Genomic DNA, 17,500 nt, shown 5'->3' with positions numbered 1-17,500 from the left:
TGGCATCCACAATAGTGTGGGGCGGGCACTGTCTGGAGAGAGCGCCACCTTTGAAAGGGCCATCGTCACAACGGAACAGCCATTCTGACCGCCGAATGCATGCGGCAGGTCTAACAAGCGGCTCTCAGGGCCCACATTGGGCGCAATAGTTCCCGCTTGTCAATCCACTCTCCTGGTGGAGGGCAAGACTGTGCTAGCCGTATAGGCTGGTTGAGGTGTGTATGTGACAGCACCCTCAGGAGGAACACTGTGTTCGGCCACAGAGACACTCAGGCTGTCTGAGCTTTGCTCCAGACGCAAGTCACTGACAAACGGGGCGTGCCCCCACTGTGGCTGTGCGATATTGATTCTAGCGTATCGACATGATATCTCCCCTACTTATGCTCTTAGAGTAGGAGATCGGCCCTCGTCTAGGAGGGACTGCGGAACTCCAGAAAGGTAGGCAGAGCAGCGCACTAGGTCTTTGCTCTGACCCTCACGTCAGTTGGAAATAGATTCCATCGGTTATCGTACCGTAGTCTGATGGATGTCATGGCACCTTTGAATTCAGGGTGGCATGCCTGGCTGGTTCCACACAGCTGCTCGGCAGCGGTTCAGGGCTGCCAGCGGTCAAACACACAGTTGGGGGCGTCGAGCATTTGAATGCCATATCCGACCGCCTCCCAGTTGAGGAGACCTCTGTCGAGGAGACGCCATGGCGTCCTCCGACTGGGTCTGTTCAGCAGAGGAAACCAAGTACTTCTTGGCTGGAGGGGGGCAACCAGAAGTATGGTGTGACCCTCCTAAAGAACTCTCTGAAGCGCTGGTCGTATCAGAGAGGCAGTGGCAAGGCATATGCAGTGCCTCTGGCCAGTGCGCATTTAAAAGGATAGTGCCCTGTGGGCGGTGGCCTACTTAGGGCCATGTGTGTCGGAACGATGCAGGTCGTTCTGTTCATACTGGCTATGTGGCATGAAGGCCTGCGGGCTGACAGCCATTTGTGGCGTTCAGGTTCTATGAAACCATCGGACCATTGCGTCCTGGCCCGGAGGGCTGGATGTCTCCGTTAGGGAGAACCAGAGAGGTTAGTGAGTCAGCGACTCTAGGGTGAGGAGGTCCACCTCCGCTCTGCCGAGGTAGCCTCTGATTAGTGTTCACCACCATTGGATGGGGTACCGCTCCCCTCATGGAAGCTTTTGATGGGAGAGAGCCTACCATGTAGTCCCGCTCTCCACTTAGATAACTTGCCCATAGGCTGATCGGGGGGGGGGGGGCTGCCCAAGTCAGAGGGTCCAGACACCTACGGCAGCCAAGCAAACGTGGCCCCGCCCGATGACTTGCATGATACACGGTCGAGGTGTTGCCCGAACGTATGAGAATGTGCTTGCCTCTAAGGTACGGCAGGAAGTGCTGTAGAGCAGAGCATGAACTTCATAACGCTGTTGGGTCCCATCAGTTCAAGACATGTCGACAACAGTCTGTCTTGCGTCACGAGGAAGTATGTAGATCGGACTTCCCTTGGTGTGACTGAGGATCTACGGCCTCTGTTGCGCCCTTGGGCAGGAGGACACATCACTCCTGGTCTGATACTAGGGCTCTCGTCATGTTGCTGATAACGGCCATTTTGACCCCGCCGGATATGGGGGGCTGGCGTCAGAAGGCACTGCACAGCCCGGAGAGTCACAGGCAGGTCCCTGCGTGGGACGCCAAGGAACACACTGGCCTAGTGTGGGCCGGCGGTGATACGCAAGCTCAGAGGACGGTGATTTCATCTCTGTTGGAGCTCGTTGGGAGGCGTGATGTGTCATAGGCCTGCATGCTGCAGCCTGGCTTCCCCACCTGGATGGTTTGCTCCAGCGATTCTTGCACAGCTGAACCACCTAGTGCTCCTGGCTCCTCAGGGAGACTACGGAGAGTTGGCCTAGGCTCCTCAGTCAGGCTTGACTGTGAAAGCCCGACTTGGCGGGTGGCACCGGTTCCTCTGGACGGGCCAGTGCACACCAGTCACACCAGCTAGCCCAGGGCGCGGACGCTACTGGTTGCTAGGTGTTGGCCATATGCTGAAGGAAGGGAGCGTGTACGCTGCCTGTACCAGCAGAGGCTTTAATCTAGATCGGCATAGTGCACACCGGTGCACACCAGTCCCAACTAGCCCAGGGCGCGGACGCTACTGGTTGCTAGGTGTTGGCCATATGCTGAAGGAAGAGAGGCTCCTCAGTCAGGCTTGACTGTGAAAGCCCGACTTGGCGATGGGCTAGAGCTAGGATGGACATCAGCCGTCCTCTCTCTGAGGACATGACACCAAATGCCTCCAGTGACGGTGAGGGCTGACCCGCGTCTGAAGAAGGCGCTTGGAGGATCCGACTGCCTACTGTGGTATGACTAACAATTAGCGTTCCACGGCTATGCGCATGAAGGTGCGCATGGAGCCATCTCGGCCAGTGGGTCCTGAGCTGAGAAGTGGGAGGCTGGCTCTGATGCCTGGGAGGCACCGTCTTCTGCATCTTCCTCATAGTCATGGAAGTGCATAGCTTAAGCTGTCGGGGAGAGTACATCGTCCTCGAGTCAGCTGTGGCATCGGAGGGGGAGGCACTCGAACCCTCCGAGGTGCCTAGGTGTTATGTTAGGTGAGCATGGACCTCATGTGGGCCAGCTCCGCAGATAGCCGAGTCCTCTCAGATCTGCTGTGGCCGGCGGTCAGACCTTTTCCTCCTGGCACACGGGGCAGGACCAAGGTCGGCTCACGGCTGAAGGGGAGCTTCACACGAGGTACAAAAGTGGGAGCTCTCCATTGTGGTGGCACCGGTTCCTCTGGACGGGCCAGTGCACACCAGTCACACCAGCTAGCCCAGGGCGCGGACGCTACTGGTTGCTGGGTGTTGGCCATATGCTGAAGGAAGGGAGCGTGTACGCTGCCTGTACCAGCAGAGGCTTTAATCTAGATCGGCATAGTGCACACCGGTGCACACCAGTCCCAACTAGCCCAGGGCGCGGACGCTACTGGTTGCTAGGTGTTGGCCATATGCTGAAGGAAGAGAGCGTGTACGCTGCCTGTACCAGCAGAGGCTTTAATTTAGATCGGCATAGTGCACCCCAGTCCCAACTAGCCCAGGGCGCGGACGCTACTGGTTGCTAGGTGTTGGCCATATGCTGGAGGGAGTGCGTACGCCGTCTGTACCAGCAGAGGCTTTCGAGGTACAAAAGTGGGAGCTCTCCGTTGTGGTGGCACCGGTTCCTCTGGACTGGCCGGTGCACACCAGTCCCAACTAGCCCAGGGCGCGGACGCTACTGGTTGCTAGGTGTTGGCCATATGCTGGGGGGAGGAGGCGCGTACGCTGCCTGTACCAGCAGAGGCTTTAACTTAGATCGGCATATAACTTAAACAACTGAATGCTGCTATACCTGCCGCAGCATGTGAATATGCATTTACGTTTTATGCAAATGCTCATTGTAGCACTTTGAGATTTAACCAGATGTAAAGTGCGTCATAGGAACAGCGCACAGACGCTGCTGTTAGCTAGACTGTGCGACCTGCATGGTCGCGGTGGGGGAGGAGAGCTTGCACGCTACCTGTACCCCCAGCTGAGGCTTACTTATAAATTATGATAATAAAGTAGCCTTCAGTCGAGGCTTGGACGCTGCTATGTAGCGGCTGTAGTGTTTCCTATGCGAACGTTTATCACAGCACTATGACGTTTATCCAAACTCCAAGTGCATTATTATTTATGTTTGCTAGTCCAGAGCGAAACAAAAGACACTTCCAATGCGCTAGTCAAGGCACTACTACGCATTCATGCTGGGAGGAGGGAGCACTAACGCTGCCTACACCAGCCAAAAGTTTGGTTAAATAAACCAACACAAACTGGAGAAAAGGCTACAACCAATAGCTCCACCGATAGGGGCCGCCTGCTGAAGGAAGGGAGCGTGTACGCTGCCTGTATCAGCTGCAGCTAATAAACAGAACAAGCTATACACCAATAGCTGTTAATAAATGCTTGAGCTAACAAACGATTAGTAGCAAGTAACATCAAACTAGAGGCCGTATGCTGGAGGAGCGGAGCGCATACGCTGCCTGCCCTGTACCAGCTGGGCCAATAAACAGTAAGGCAAGCTATACACAGATAGCTGTTATAACAAATAGTATAATAAGCGCTTGGGCTACAACTACGGGTAGCAGCGCCAGTTAGAGACCCAATGCTGGAGACCAGCTGGGCTACTAACAACAAGACAAGCTATAGCCTACACGAATAGCTGTTCATAAACACCTTTAGCTTTAAGCTACTGGTAGCAGCTGTGAGCTACGCTGGCAGCAGCGCCAGATGCCCTGTGATGGGGACCAGCTGGGCTAATAGGCCCCAAAAGGTACCCAGGGGCACCTGTGGGGAAAAAACAAAGTGTACCCACTGTATGCAAAACACTGTTAGAGCTTTGAGCTCCAGACATACTGGTAGCAGCATCAGTATCGAGGCCCACTGCTGGGGGCCAGCTGGGTTAATAACCAGACAAGCTATGTACACCAATAGCTGTTAATACTCTTGAGCTACAAACTACTGGTAGCCACATCAATACCCTGGGAGGACGCAGGTAGCTGCTCCTGTACCGGGCTAATAATAACAAGTTGTTATTGTTATTATTAACAACAACAACAAGAAGACACGCTATACGCGAAAGCAGTTAAGCTTGAGCGCTGCCAATATTATCGGTATATGGCTTTGGCCAGCAAGGCTTGCCAAACAGAAAATGACAGTTAGCCTTAACTAACTTAACTTATATCACAAGTTATATGCTGACTGCTGAGAGAATGGAGCGTGTTTATCAGACGAAGGTAATATGACAGTGTTCTTATCCTTCGGCAAATCTTATAGTCGCTTATAATAAGCGCTAGCGTTCACAGTCGCGCAAACCTCGTATGCGGAGCAGGGAGGCGGCGCGAACGCAGACTCTACTCACAAGAGGTTATGCCATGATACAAAACATCATATAATTTGAACGTCTGTTAGCGTTCACCGTCAAACAAACCTCGTATGCGGAGCAGGGAGGTGGCGCAAACGCCGCCTTTACTCACAAGAGGTTATGCCATGATACAATACATCATATAATTTGAACGTCTGTTAGCGTTCACCGTCAAACAAACCTCGTATGCGGAGCAGGGAGGTGGCGCAAACGCCGCCTTTACTCACAAGAGGTTATGCCATGATGCAATATATCATACGATAACGTACCTTTTGTCCAGGGAGGTTTGTTCGCCTTCATTACCGGCGAGAGAGATTGGACGCTACCGCGTCCACGCGAATCCAAATAAACCATAGAGGAGTAAAACAAAATCCATAGTCGCAGTTCCTGGAGGGCGAACAGCCGCTACTCCGACCGATGCGGTCACGGAACTACCAGCGACTCGGCAGGCACCATAGGCTACATCTTGCATTGCATAGCAACACATCGCAGCTCGGTGCAAACTTGGTTCTCACAGGCGAGCGAGAAGAAATTAGGGACTGAACCCCTGTAGACTGCCGGAAGATATAGACGACTCCGGGTCATCATGGGGTCAAAATTGACATTGTTGGTATAAAATACTCGACGGCGCATGCGCGAAGGGACGTATTCAGTGCTTAAGCACCGCCTCTGGCGGTCAGCAGGGACGAAATAGAACCACCAGGCCTTTCAAGGTTAAGCTATAACTTAAGCTTCAGAAAGGGATACGCATGCACACTGTCTGGAACTTGCAAAAAGGATGCTCTTCATTACATGATTTAATAAAGACCATCCTTTTTGAGTGGTGCAACCACTCCTATAGACAGCTATGTGTGTGGCTGTGTCCCTGTGTCCGAGCACAAAAATAGCGTTGTTCACTACCAAGTGTCACTGTTGCACAGCCTAACACACAGACATAACACACACAGGCCAGGTAGGAGGGCTTGTACAGTACAGTACAGTACAGTACAGTACAGTACAGTACAGTACAGTACAGTACAGTACAGTACAGTACAGTACAGTACAGTACAGTACAGTACAGTACAGTACAGTACCACTCACTTCAGACGGGTCTGATTTTATACACAGGTTTAATGTTTGTCTTTAGTTCAAAGTTTGTTTAGTAAACGCTTTAGCGCCCCTCACTTCACACGGGTGTGATTTTTAAGTTCCAGACAGTGTACATGTGGGAACCCTTTTCTTTGATTTGACATCTTATAGATCCCTTTCTGAACATTTGGCCCGTCCTGGTTGTCCTATGCACCTGTCACTATAACTTTTAAGGGGTCCATCAGCCTTATTTTAAAAGCTTAAGCTTCAAAAACAGTAACCTCCTTATTTAACATGCCCTGAAAATGCACACAGACCACCCATCTGACCTCCCAGACAATGGGTCACAGATTTCTTTTATCACAAACTCACAAATAAATATATATATTTGCTGTTGCCTACAATTTTCAAATTAATTCAAAAGATTTTCCAGAAAATAAAAATCAACCGCTTACCGCTGCATTTTGAGCTTGTGGATCTGCTACTTTTGATGATTTTGTGTGACGCTGTATGATCAAGTAGGGCATTAATTTACAAAAAAACTCAAAAAGTTAGAATGTGCAGATAAGAGATTGCTGCCAGACATAGACTGTACTTACCTGGTTGTCTGCCAGGGCCTCTTTGGCCATGTAATATTCTCTCTTTATCTTGATCTCCACCTCCTCAGGGATGTCAGGAACCATCAGGTCGATCATATGGCCAATGAAGAAGACCACATGCTGACAATCAACCAGTTATTAGTAGAACCCAAACGCACTCTGCCAGACACACAGAGCCCAACCCCTTGCATCCAGCAGCCCAACACAGTAGTCACTTTGAGCTCTACCATCAGTTTTCCTTCCACTGTGATTTTGTATAAACAAAGGTATATACTTAAAAAAAAACTCTTGTCCTGAATCTATAAAACCCTCCCCAAAAGCACCTCTTTACAGTTTTCTACATCTAAGGATCCACAAAGCGCTTCTTTACATTTTTTCCCGCACTCCCCACAAAATTTACAATTCTGTGCCTATCGGGTTGCAACTCGAACAGCGCTGAGTCGGCTTTTGCAACATTCGGCACGGCAACTCGCTTTAGCTTGCTCGGTGGTTCCTCTCTTGGCTCAAGTGTCAATGGTTGGATTACATAATGTTTATACATTAAATTATTAATTCTGTTAAGTTTGAATAAATTAGTAAGCCTAAAGTTAGTATGGGGATGGGCTAGTTTTATTTTATCCCTTGATTTTGTAACCTATTCTTCACCCGGTGCCAATTGCCTAAGCTATAATCCTGGGCGCTACTCTCCCTCTGTCAACCTGGGGAGAGCCCCGAACTGAGCTCATCCTTCCTTCAATGCCTGAGGAGTGAGCAGGCCGCTTCTTATCCCCTGACAGGGGGAGTTTCCCAGCTAGGACGTAGCTTGTGGAAGGAACACGCTATAGAGCACCGAAGTCTGACGTCAATATCGGTAAAGGGCGCTAAGTCCACAGGTTCATGTACATTTTGATTTGCATTGTAATCCCCATAGGGGGATTTTAGATCGCCTCATATAAGAACTGTGTTTGAAAAATAAACAAATCATCCCAGCCATTTCACTCATATGGAATTATGGATATGAAGAATCAACTGACTGAGAGAAAACGCTATTGTTACTGCTGCTGAATTAGTTACATTTTCGCTAGGAACAGACTATATGAAATATGAGCGTGTGCGTGCGTGCTTGTTTGTGTGTGCGTGTGTGCATGTACACGCACACACCCAATCTCGTGCAATCTCACCTCAAATACGATAACAAAGGTGAGTCGAATCGCCAACAGATGAAAATATTCAGGCAGCAGGTCGCCATTCTGATCCCTATGCCCACGATACCTAAAAAGGCATCGATACCACAATGACTTACTTTATCTTATATCTGTCCGTCTTGGTGTCTGACTGTCTGTCTCTGTGTCCCTTTTATGCCCATATGCGTAAAATGCGTTTTAACAGCGGGCAACAGCCATACGAATTGTCCGGAAGTGCATTATTTGTCGAAAACATGAAAATATTTTATCTTTTGGACGACATCGTCCGGCAATAGCAGGCGATAGCCAATGAAATTCATGTGTTGCTTTGTTTGTTTACCTTCCATACCACCTATACGAGGACATAGGTAATGACAGCAGGAACGCCCACTAGGCGATTTGTATCGCCCAGAGTCGCGTTGTTAGGGAATTGGCTTCTCTGATTGGCGGACCCAATCCATCTACAGAAATTGGTTGAGCATTGTGTGACATTTGGGGGCTACACACGTTTATTTTGCCATTGACTTGAACGCCAAATGCTGTGACGGAGGGGGGAGAGAGCCTACACACAATGCCACGAGTTGGAGCGGTTAGCACCACACCGCTCAGAAATATGTAATCTTAACTAATAATTCTAGATATTGCGTCCTCAAAATTTGAGGACGAAATGTGTGGACGGAATGCGTCCGCAGATATTGCGCGCTGTGATTGGCTGGAAGGTGTGTCATTCCGCACTGTGATGGTGGACACCGTTATAAGTGTGGCAAATAGAGGGGGGAGAGACAGAAGGGAGAGAGAGAGATGTCATATCCCCCGAATGGATATGTACTAGTATCAACAATGTATGTTTTCGTATATGTGTCAAGGTGATCTGTCACAATAATTTTTCATATTTTCATATTTTATAATCTTGCCAATCAAAATTGGCATGTGTGTGTGCGAGCGGGCATCACAAATCTGGTCATGTGACATCCAGGCATGGTGTCGCTGCAAAAATTTGAAACGTTTGAAATGTGACCAAACGCTGGACTGATGAACAGCACAGTTCTCGTGCACGCTCTCCATAAACAGGTCTGCTGCTGTTATACCTGCAAGGTGTGCTGGAGAAGTTTCCCGGTGCTGTTGCGAGGGTGAAGTTGACGTAACCATGGAGGCTGTTTGTGGTGTGGGCATAGTACAGACGAGGAAGGAAGGACGTCGTGAACGCTATCAGGAACGCCTTGGAAAAGAATAATAATATAATAGACATCAATACACACACACCTAATGTTGCACACACATCACACACACTAGAGGGGTACAATGAGCCTGATGAGTCCCGGCCCGAATCAGTGGGTCGGGCTCAGATCTTTTTTTATGATCAGCACTTTGTTTTTTTTACAAAAAAAAGCAACAACAACGGAATACAAATATGTGTGGATGAGCACAACAATATTATATAAAACAAAACAAAAAAATAGTTTACACGACCAATAACGGTCTGAGTGTCACGATGTGTCAGGTGAGGACCCAGAAGCAGAACCAGGCAGGCAAACTGATGCAGTGCAATATATTTATTAACAGTAAAGTGTAGCAGGACATACACAGTAACATTGATTTATAATCTGACAAGGGAACACTGAACACAGGGAGGTTTATATAGACTAGACACAGGTGCAACAGAACAGGTTGCAACAGGACACAGGTGGAGAAAACTAGTGATCACAGGGAGGTGAGACAAGACAGGCAAACAACACTAGGCAGAACAGGAAACACTAGGAACACAACTACACAATAAGAGTACACAGATTAAATATAGATCATGACAGATTGACAGTACAGTTCGTGACAGTACCTCCCCCCAAGGGATGGGTTCCAAACATCCCCAAAAAAGGTTGTCAGAACACCAAGCAGGGTGGGTGGAGGGGGGTTGGAAAGGAGGGAAACAGCGGTACAAAACTAACATAGGAATGACTGGCTGGTGGACAAAAACAGATAAATAAACAGATCTACAAGCTCTAAACAAGTAGTAACAAAACACTGTACTGGCCTGGCAGGGCAAAACAAGGAGTCACACAGAAAGGCAGGTGGGAAGACACACAGACAAGCACACAGACAAACAGACAGGAACAAACTGAGACAAACCAAGAGACAGGCAAATAAACTGACAAACAGACAGACAGGCAGACAAACATGCGGTCTGACACAACAGGTGGGTAAACAGATTAGGGGGACTAAAACACTGGGAAGCAGACAAACGCACAAGCATACTGTCAGACAGACATGCAGACATACAAATAGGCAGACATAAAGACAAGCAACTAGTAGGCAGGACAGGGTAACAAGGAGGGCTAGCAACTTTAGTAACAGGGGGACTGACAAATGGAGGAACACCAAAGACAGGGCTAGGCACTGGGTTATGAGGGCTAGAAACAGATTGTGGGTCAGGGAAACGAACAGACCTCTGTGGTGCGACCTGTGGCAGTTCAGAATGTTCCAGAAGGGTGCCAGCAAATAAAGCTGACCGGGCTTCAGACAGGTCGTCGGCTGAGGAGGGCATAGAAGGCATAGGCAGGCCGTCCACAAAGACAGGAGACAAGGGCTCAGGCAGGATATTAGCAGCTGAGGGTGCAGGTAGCAACATAGGAGTCTCTGTAGCGCTGTGCTGCGGCGGCAACGTGTCGCTGTGTGGCGGCGGAAACGTGTCGCTGTGTGGCGGCGGCAGCATCTGGGCGTTGCTGTGCGGCGGTGGCCACATCTGGGCGACGCTGGGCGGCGGTGGCCACGTCTCGGCGACGCTGGGCGGCGGTGGCCACGTCTCGGCGACGCTGGGCGGCGGTGGCCGCGTCTCGGCGACGCTGGGCGGCGGTGGCCATGTCTCGGCGACGCTGGGCGGCGGTGGCCGCGTCTCGGCGACGCTGGGCGGTGAGGAGTGTTGACGTCGTCGAGAGCCATGGCGACCACGCCCCCTCACCCGGTTCCCCCTGAAGATGGCCAAGCGAGTCCCAATGAATGGATCCAAAGCTGAAGCTGTCTCAGCGTCGGCTGGCTCAGGGAACACAGGGTCAACAGGGGCAGGTTCTGGACAGACAGGCTGGAGGTCTACAAACCCCAGCCTGATTGACTGGATTGCAGGCTGGTGAGCAGGTAGGGAAGCAGGCTGAGGAGCAGGTTGGTGAGCAGGTTGGGATGCAGGGCAAGCTGGAGTGACAGGCTTGTTGGATAGCAAAGATGCCAATAAAGTTCTTATTTGCCTGGCTGTTCCATCCACCAGATGAGCCAATTGTGGATACCTTTTCATAAAGCAAAAAGTTTCTTTCAAGGCCAACCTGAGAGCCATCTCTTGCTGCTGAACACAAGTCGTCTCTTTAACTGCATTGACATAGCTGTCGATAACTTGCAAGTCCTCATCGATCTGCTGGAGTTCTGCTGGGTCCATGTTGGTCAGATTATACTGTCACGATGTGTCAGGTGAGGACCCAGAAGCAGAACCAGGCAGGCAAACTGATGCAGTCCAATATATTTATTAACAGTAAAGTGTAGCAGGACATACACAGTAACATTGATTTATAATCTGACAAGGGAACACTGAACACAGGGAGGTTTATATAGACTAGACACAGGTGCAACAGAACAGGTTGCAACAGGACACAGGTGGAGAAAACTAGTGATCACAGGGAGGTGAGACAAGACAGGCAAACACCACTAGGCAGAACAGGAAACACTAGGAACACAACTACACAATAAGAGTACACAGATTAAATATAGATCATGACAGATTGACAGTACAGTTCGTGACACTGAGGGAAACTTCGCCAGCTCCTATCTACAGTATCTACTGTATCTACTGACCCACGGTTGTCCAGAACCGCCACAAAAGGCTTCTTGCCCCGGGATCTGGACAGACCCCCTGTCCAGGGTCCAAATATGGAGCTGGCCTGTTCTGACATCACAACACTCCATATTTGGGCATGCCTGATACAGACCTCCATATAGGAATAAAGGGACACAGAGAGACAGATCCAGACATCTCCATATACGGGCATAAAAGGGACACATATGGGTAGAACCGGTACTCTGACACGGGTACAAAGGGTATAGCATAGCCGGGTGGGGCATGAATCTCTAACTTCCATCGTTCCACCAACTCGGGTGCTCTACAGCTGGGCACCAGTCTAGTTATAATAAAGTTTAGAACACAAAAAAGTAAACATTATCTTGTTTTTGAGGGGCACTATCCCCTCCAATGCATGGCTTTCCGAAATTACGTCATGTGGCAGCCAAGTCTATGGACGTTAATGTTTGTTTAGTTATGATGAGTAATTTGTTTGCTAGCCAAGTCTATGGACTTTGTTTAGGGCAGCAAATTAAAACGTAAGACGTCATCTGGCTGATATCTCCGTAAATGGTAAATGGTGCATTTATATAGCGCCTTTAGCCAAGGCGCTTTACATAGATGTGCATTACATTCACCCATTCACACACACATTCATACACAGATGGCGGCGGAAACCATGCAAGGCACCAACTAGCACATCAGGAGCAATTAGGGGTTCAGAGTCTTGCTCAAAGACACTTCGACACCTTGCGGTTACCATCCACCCACTCTACCCCTGAGACACCGCCGCCCCTTGTATTAATTTTGTTTCATACAAGAAAGGATGGACAAATGAATGAAACCATACAACTGTAATCAATGTGGAAAAAGCTTCACAATTATTATTATTACACACACACACACACACACACACACACACACACAGAGAGAGAGAGAGAGCGAGAGAGAGAGAGAGAGAGAGAAACTCACGTTGGTGATGACAGCGAGGTGTGTGATGACCTGCAGGATGTCCAGCCAGATGCCGATACCTTGAGCCCGCTCCACCACCGGGCGGCGATACTCACGCACAAACTTCTGAGCATCCAACCTCACCTCCACCCAGTTGTTCACCAGGGCAAAGACTGGAGCCAGAGGGCAGGCTGCTACGAAGATGGTTATGAAACCAAACTGTAGAACTGTAGGAGAGGAGAGGAGAGGAGAGGAGGAGAGGAGAGGAGAGGAGAGGAGGAGAGGAGAGGAGAGGAGAGGAGAGGAAAAAAGGTTTGGTACCATTGTGAACCATGTGTGTAGTACCTTCAGTTGTCACGGTGATTATATTTTACTTGACGATCATAATTGTCAAACAAATAAATAATTGTAATTGACGATTTAATTGTGTTTTATGGCACTGAACTTGTACAGAATTTACACTAATACAAATAATTGTATTAGTCAGAAATGTAAACAGTATGTGGTACAGTACAGTCAGACATTAAAAAGGTCCTGCCCTGGGTACCTTTTCGGCAAAATGCATTTTAGGCTTTTTAACAACAATTGTAATAAGACAAATGACTTAAATATATGACGATTGTTGTTGATTATTAATTATTAATCACGATTAGGCCATTTAAATTGTGTAATAACTGTGACAGTAGAATATCCTTACATTGAAACTATAAACACTATAGCCAGATGCCAGGTCAATAATGACCTGGCATCTGTCTACATAACATGCTATCTAAATTATATTTTTTGGCCTTGTATAAGCCTGCAACGTCGTCGAGCCTAAGGCAAGAGCTACAGGCTATGGTGGAGTCTGAAGAGGTGAGTCTGAAGAGGTGAGTCTGAAGAGGTGAGTCTTCAGACTACGGCGGAAGATTGGGAGTGAGTCTGCAGTTGTAATTGGGAGTTCATCCCATAGTTTGAGAGTCAGAAGGGAGAAGAGTCTTGGCGTGTGGAGCGTTGTAACTATATACTGCTTGGTAGCCAGTGTTTGCTATGCAGTACGCACCCATCTCCAGGTACTCGTCGAAGAGTCCCTCACACAGCAGCAACTGGTAGTCTCTCTCCCAGGGTGACTGCTCTTCTGGTTCCTCTACAGGTGTCATGTTCCTCCTCTGCCACCAGGCCTTCAGTTTCCTGAATGTGGTTTACATTACAATTTAAATAATATATATAGTTGCTGCTCTTATTTCCATATTTTAACTTTTTGTGGGGTTTTTTAATCGTTCATATATCAATAAATTAATTACTTGATCATACAGCTTCACACAAAAGCATCAAAAGTAGCAGATCTACAAGCTCGAAATGCGACACGAAGCAGCACGTTTTGAGCTTGTAGATCGATTGAAATCAATCGATTTAAATCATTCGACGATTTAAATTGATCGATTTAAATCGAAAGATTTAAATCGTCGAACGATGTAAATCGTCGAACGATTTAAATCGACCTTAACTGCATGCATAGCTTCTGCTATCATGACTTAAGCTTTCTGAATGTGCTTTACATACCGTACATACATACAGTGGGAATACTTCACTGGTTATATTCATCTGGTTTTGTTCAAGATCCTACATATTAACCATGCACGTTCAACCTGGTATCACTATTTTGGGCTTGTATAAAATAGGGCTTACTGTAGTTGGTTAGTTGTTTCAAACTTAAAGTTTGAAATTCAAAGTGCAAGGTATTTGTTTATGGCTGTCATTTATGAGGCCATGTAAATGTAAACTTACGGTGAGATGAATTCTTGGACGTTGTTGATGATCTGTTTCCCAACCATGATAACGAGCAGCTCCTGTGCCAGTTCTATCAGACAGCCTCCAGGACCACACTACAATTATATAGGGGGACATACATTTCATTTCATTTCATATTTATTTATTTCATTTCAGTTATGGTTTTACATGATCATATTCATTTTTACTTTGTACTTATTTTTTTACATATTCCATACCAGAAAAGAAAAGGAGCAGGAAGAAGATAAATCTTATTTATACCTGCCCCAACTAAATTAGTTGATGATTGATTGATTGATTGATTGAATACTTTATTAGTCAGCAATGTAAACAGCACTTGGTGCAGTTAGACATTAAACATATTTGCCATTTTTTACTATTTTGAAAAACATTTTAAAATAGTTCAACTAGCCGATCTCAGTACATCGACACGTTGTGATCTTGTAGATCGGCAAAATGGCAAATAATGGGTATTAAAGGGTAAGCCAGGGGTGGCGCAAAATATAGTCCTAAGGCTAAAAGGATAACATTGTGGTCCTATTCAATTGATCAACATAGCATAAAAGAATAACACAATAATACATGTTTTCAACAACACTATTATGTACAAAGGAGCCTTTCTATGGGAATTTACATTTACCTCCCCTTGATGATTGAAATCTGTATTAACTCTGTACTGACAATTTAAAACTGACAATATTAGATTAAACCTCAAGGTCGCGTGCATGCATCCGCCTGGGTGACAGCAGACTGCTGGGCGAGCGCTGGCGCTTTGGCATTGGGGTAAGATCAACATATGGAATGAATTCTGTACTGGCCAAAAATGGAGCGTGTCTTGAGTGTGCAGGGTTTAATGAGGTCAGATCAACATATAGAATGTCAGAACTGGAAGGACGGTTGGAGAAGAATCAACATATAGAATGTCAGAACAAGTCAGCTCCATATATGGAGATCTAAGGGTTTGAGGTTTGAGGTCAGATGTAGAGTTTCTGGCCGGCTCCATATATGCAGATCTAGGTGATGATCCAGTCTTCTCCATGTATGGCTATCCAGCGTTAGATGAGGTCAGTGTCGTGATCTGGAGATGGCCATATAGGTGGCGTGACGTGACACAAAGCATGATGTCACGAGGCGTGACCATATATGCAGGCGTGATGTCATGAGGCGTGACCATATATGGAGGTGTGATGTCACGAGGCGTGATCATATGGCGACATGACTAACAGACGGGAGATGCAGGTTTTAATAATAATAATAATAATAATACTTTTTATTTATAAGGCTCCTTTCAGGGCACTCAAGGTCGCCAACAGGTTAAAAATGGTTATACAAACACAGTTAAAAGCAAAACATAACTAAGGTACAGCTTGCAGCATGCAGAAGACAACAGGTGGGTTTGAGGTGAGTTTGGAAAATGGTGATAGAGTGATAGTTTCTAATATCAGAGTTCCAGAGGTGAGGGTCAGAGCGGCTGAAGGCTCTTGACCCCATGGTGGACAGACGGGCTGGGAGAACTTTCAGAGTGATGGAGGAGGCAGACCTAAGAGACCGGGTGGGAATGTTGACGTGGACAAGGTCAGACAGGTATGGGGGGCGAGGTTATGAATGGCTTTGAATGTATGGAGGAGGATCTTGTAGTCGATGCGGTATTTGATGGGGAGCCAGTGGAGTTGGTGTAGTACAGGGGTGATGTGACTGATGACAGGGGTTTTCATAGTAAATGCTATCAGGAGGCAGGGGTGGAGCTAACATCTGTCTTAAAAATGTAAATGTAAAACTTTTGTCTCCATAGTCCATACAAACATGCAAACAGAATACACACTCACATCTTCATTGCGCATTCCAAACAGGGTGTGATACTTCCCAGGGTAACCAATGAACCTGGAGAATATAGAAACAGGTCAGCAGGATGCTGTGATTGAAATTATACAGAAAGAAGATTACAGAATTTCAATAACATACTTTAAACACTGGTTACACTAGAAATACGGTATGATTTGAGTTTTGTGTCTTTGTGTCTGACCTGCCCTTGAAGAAAGCTATATAAACAGGAGAGGAGTAGAAGTTGACAAACTGGAAGATGAAGACTTTAAGGATGAACATGTCTTCATATTGGGATTGAGTTCGATGCATCTCTAGAGCAGAACATAAACACCAATATGAACTGGACATAGTTTACTGTAATACAAAATGTAGATTAGAATAATAAACTAGAAAAAGTGCCCTTCTGGGCACAGGTCTCCACCAGGAGGATAGGAGTGTGTGTGTGATGTTTGGCAAAATGTTTAGGAGCAGTGTGTGTGTGTGTGTGTGTGTGTGTGTGTGTGTGTGTGTGTGTGTGTGTGTGTGTGTGTGTGTGTGTGTGTGTGTGTGACGCAGCTTGGCCTGTTGTAGCGCCACCATGAGGCTGATTTGAAAACTGTCAAGTGGCATTTCTTCCAAAGCCTAGTGGGAATATGCATGCACAGTTTCACCACAATCGGGCGCTGCGTTGAGTAGTTGTGGCGATTTGTCCAAAACGGGTACAAAGCGGGCTACTCCTGAAAAGTTTAGAAGCCAATCGTAGCCAATGAGAGTGGATTATGAGAAATCAAACAAACCCGTCTTGATCACATGACTATGGAGAGCATGTGTACCGATTTGCGTGAAATTTGGATAAAATCTGAAGGAGTAATATTAGAAAATGTGTTTTACATATGTCGGCCTCCTGGTGGCGCTATAAAAAGCAGATGTGAAAAATTCCAGGCAAAGGTTTTTCCTTGGCCTCTAGGGAGTTGGCATACAAAGTTATCCACAGATCCGTGCAGTTAGAGGTAAAAACACTTTTCGGCCAATTATAGCGCCACCATGAGGGTAAGTTGAAAATGTTCATGTGGCATTTCTTCCTCGGCCTAGTGGGAATGTGCGTGCACAATTTCACGGAAATCACACGATGTGTTCATGATTTGCAGCATTTTGTTTGAAACTGAGTACTCCTGCGAACTTTGGAAGCCAATCTTAGCCAATCAGGATGGAGTCTGAGAAATCTGAAAGAGCAGTTTCGTTGAATGGCTCTAGAGAGACTGTGTACCAATTTGCGTGATTTTTGGACAAAATCTGTAGGTGTACTGTCCAAAAACTGATTTTGCACAAAGCGGCCTCCTGGTGGCGCTATAACAGGCCGTTCTGGAAATTTTGGGGCAGAGGTTCATCGTTGGCATCCA

General features: G+C 47.2%; 1 protein-coding gene across 1 annotated transcript in view; it reads right to left on the bottom strand.

Moving 5' to 3' along the window:
• Window positions 1-17,500, bottom strand: part of ano7 (anoctamin 7) — a 44,892-nt gene that overhangs the window by 1,455 nt on the left and 25,937 nt on the right. The window contains exons 16-23 of the mRNA XM_079514746.1: window positions 16,321-16,432; window positions 16,124-16,178; window positions 14,295-14,392; window positions 13,570-13,697; window positions 12,549-12,754; window positions 8,851-8,981; window positions 7,760-7,850; window positions 6,600-6,719 (exon numbers count right to left, since the gene is read on the bottom strand). Of these exons, the coding sequence (XP_079370872.1) occupies window positions 6,600-6,719; window positions 7,760-7,850; window positions 8,851-8,981; window positions 12,549-12,754; window positions 13,570-13,697; window positions 14,295-14,392; window positions 16,124-16,178; window positions 16,321-16,432 (941 nt within the window). The remainder of the gene's footprint in view (window positions 1-6,599; window positions 6,720-7,759; window positions 7,851-8,850; window positions 8,982-12,548; window positions 12,755-13,569; window positions 13,698-14,294; window positions 14,393-16,123; window positions 16,179-16,320; window positions 16,433-17,500) is intronic.

The sequence above is a fragment of the Electrona antarctica genome (genome assembly GCF_951216825.1).
Source record: "Electrona antarctica genome assembly, chromosome: 11".
Lineage (NCBI taxonomy): Eukaryota > Metazoa > Chordata > Actinopteri > Myctophiformes > Myctophidae > Electrona > Electrona antarctica.
Note: the sequence above shows the minus strand (reverse complement) of the source record. Positions and strands in the feature narration are given on the sequence as shown.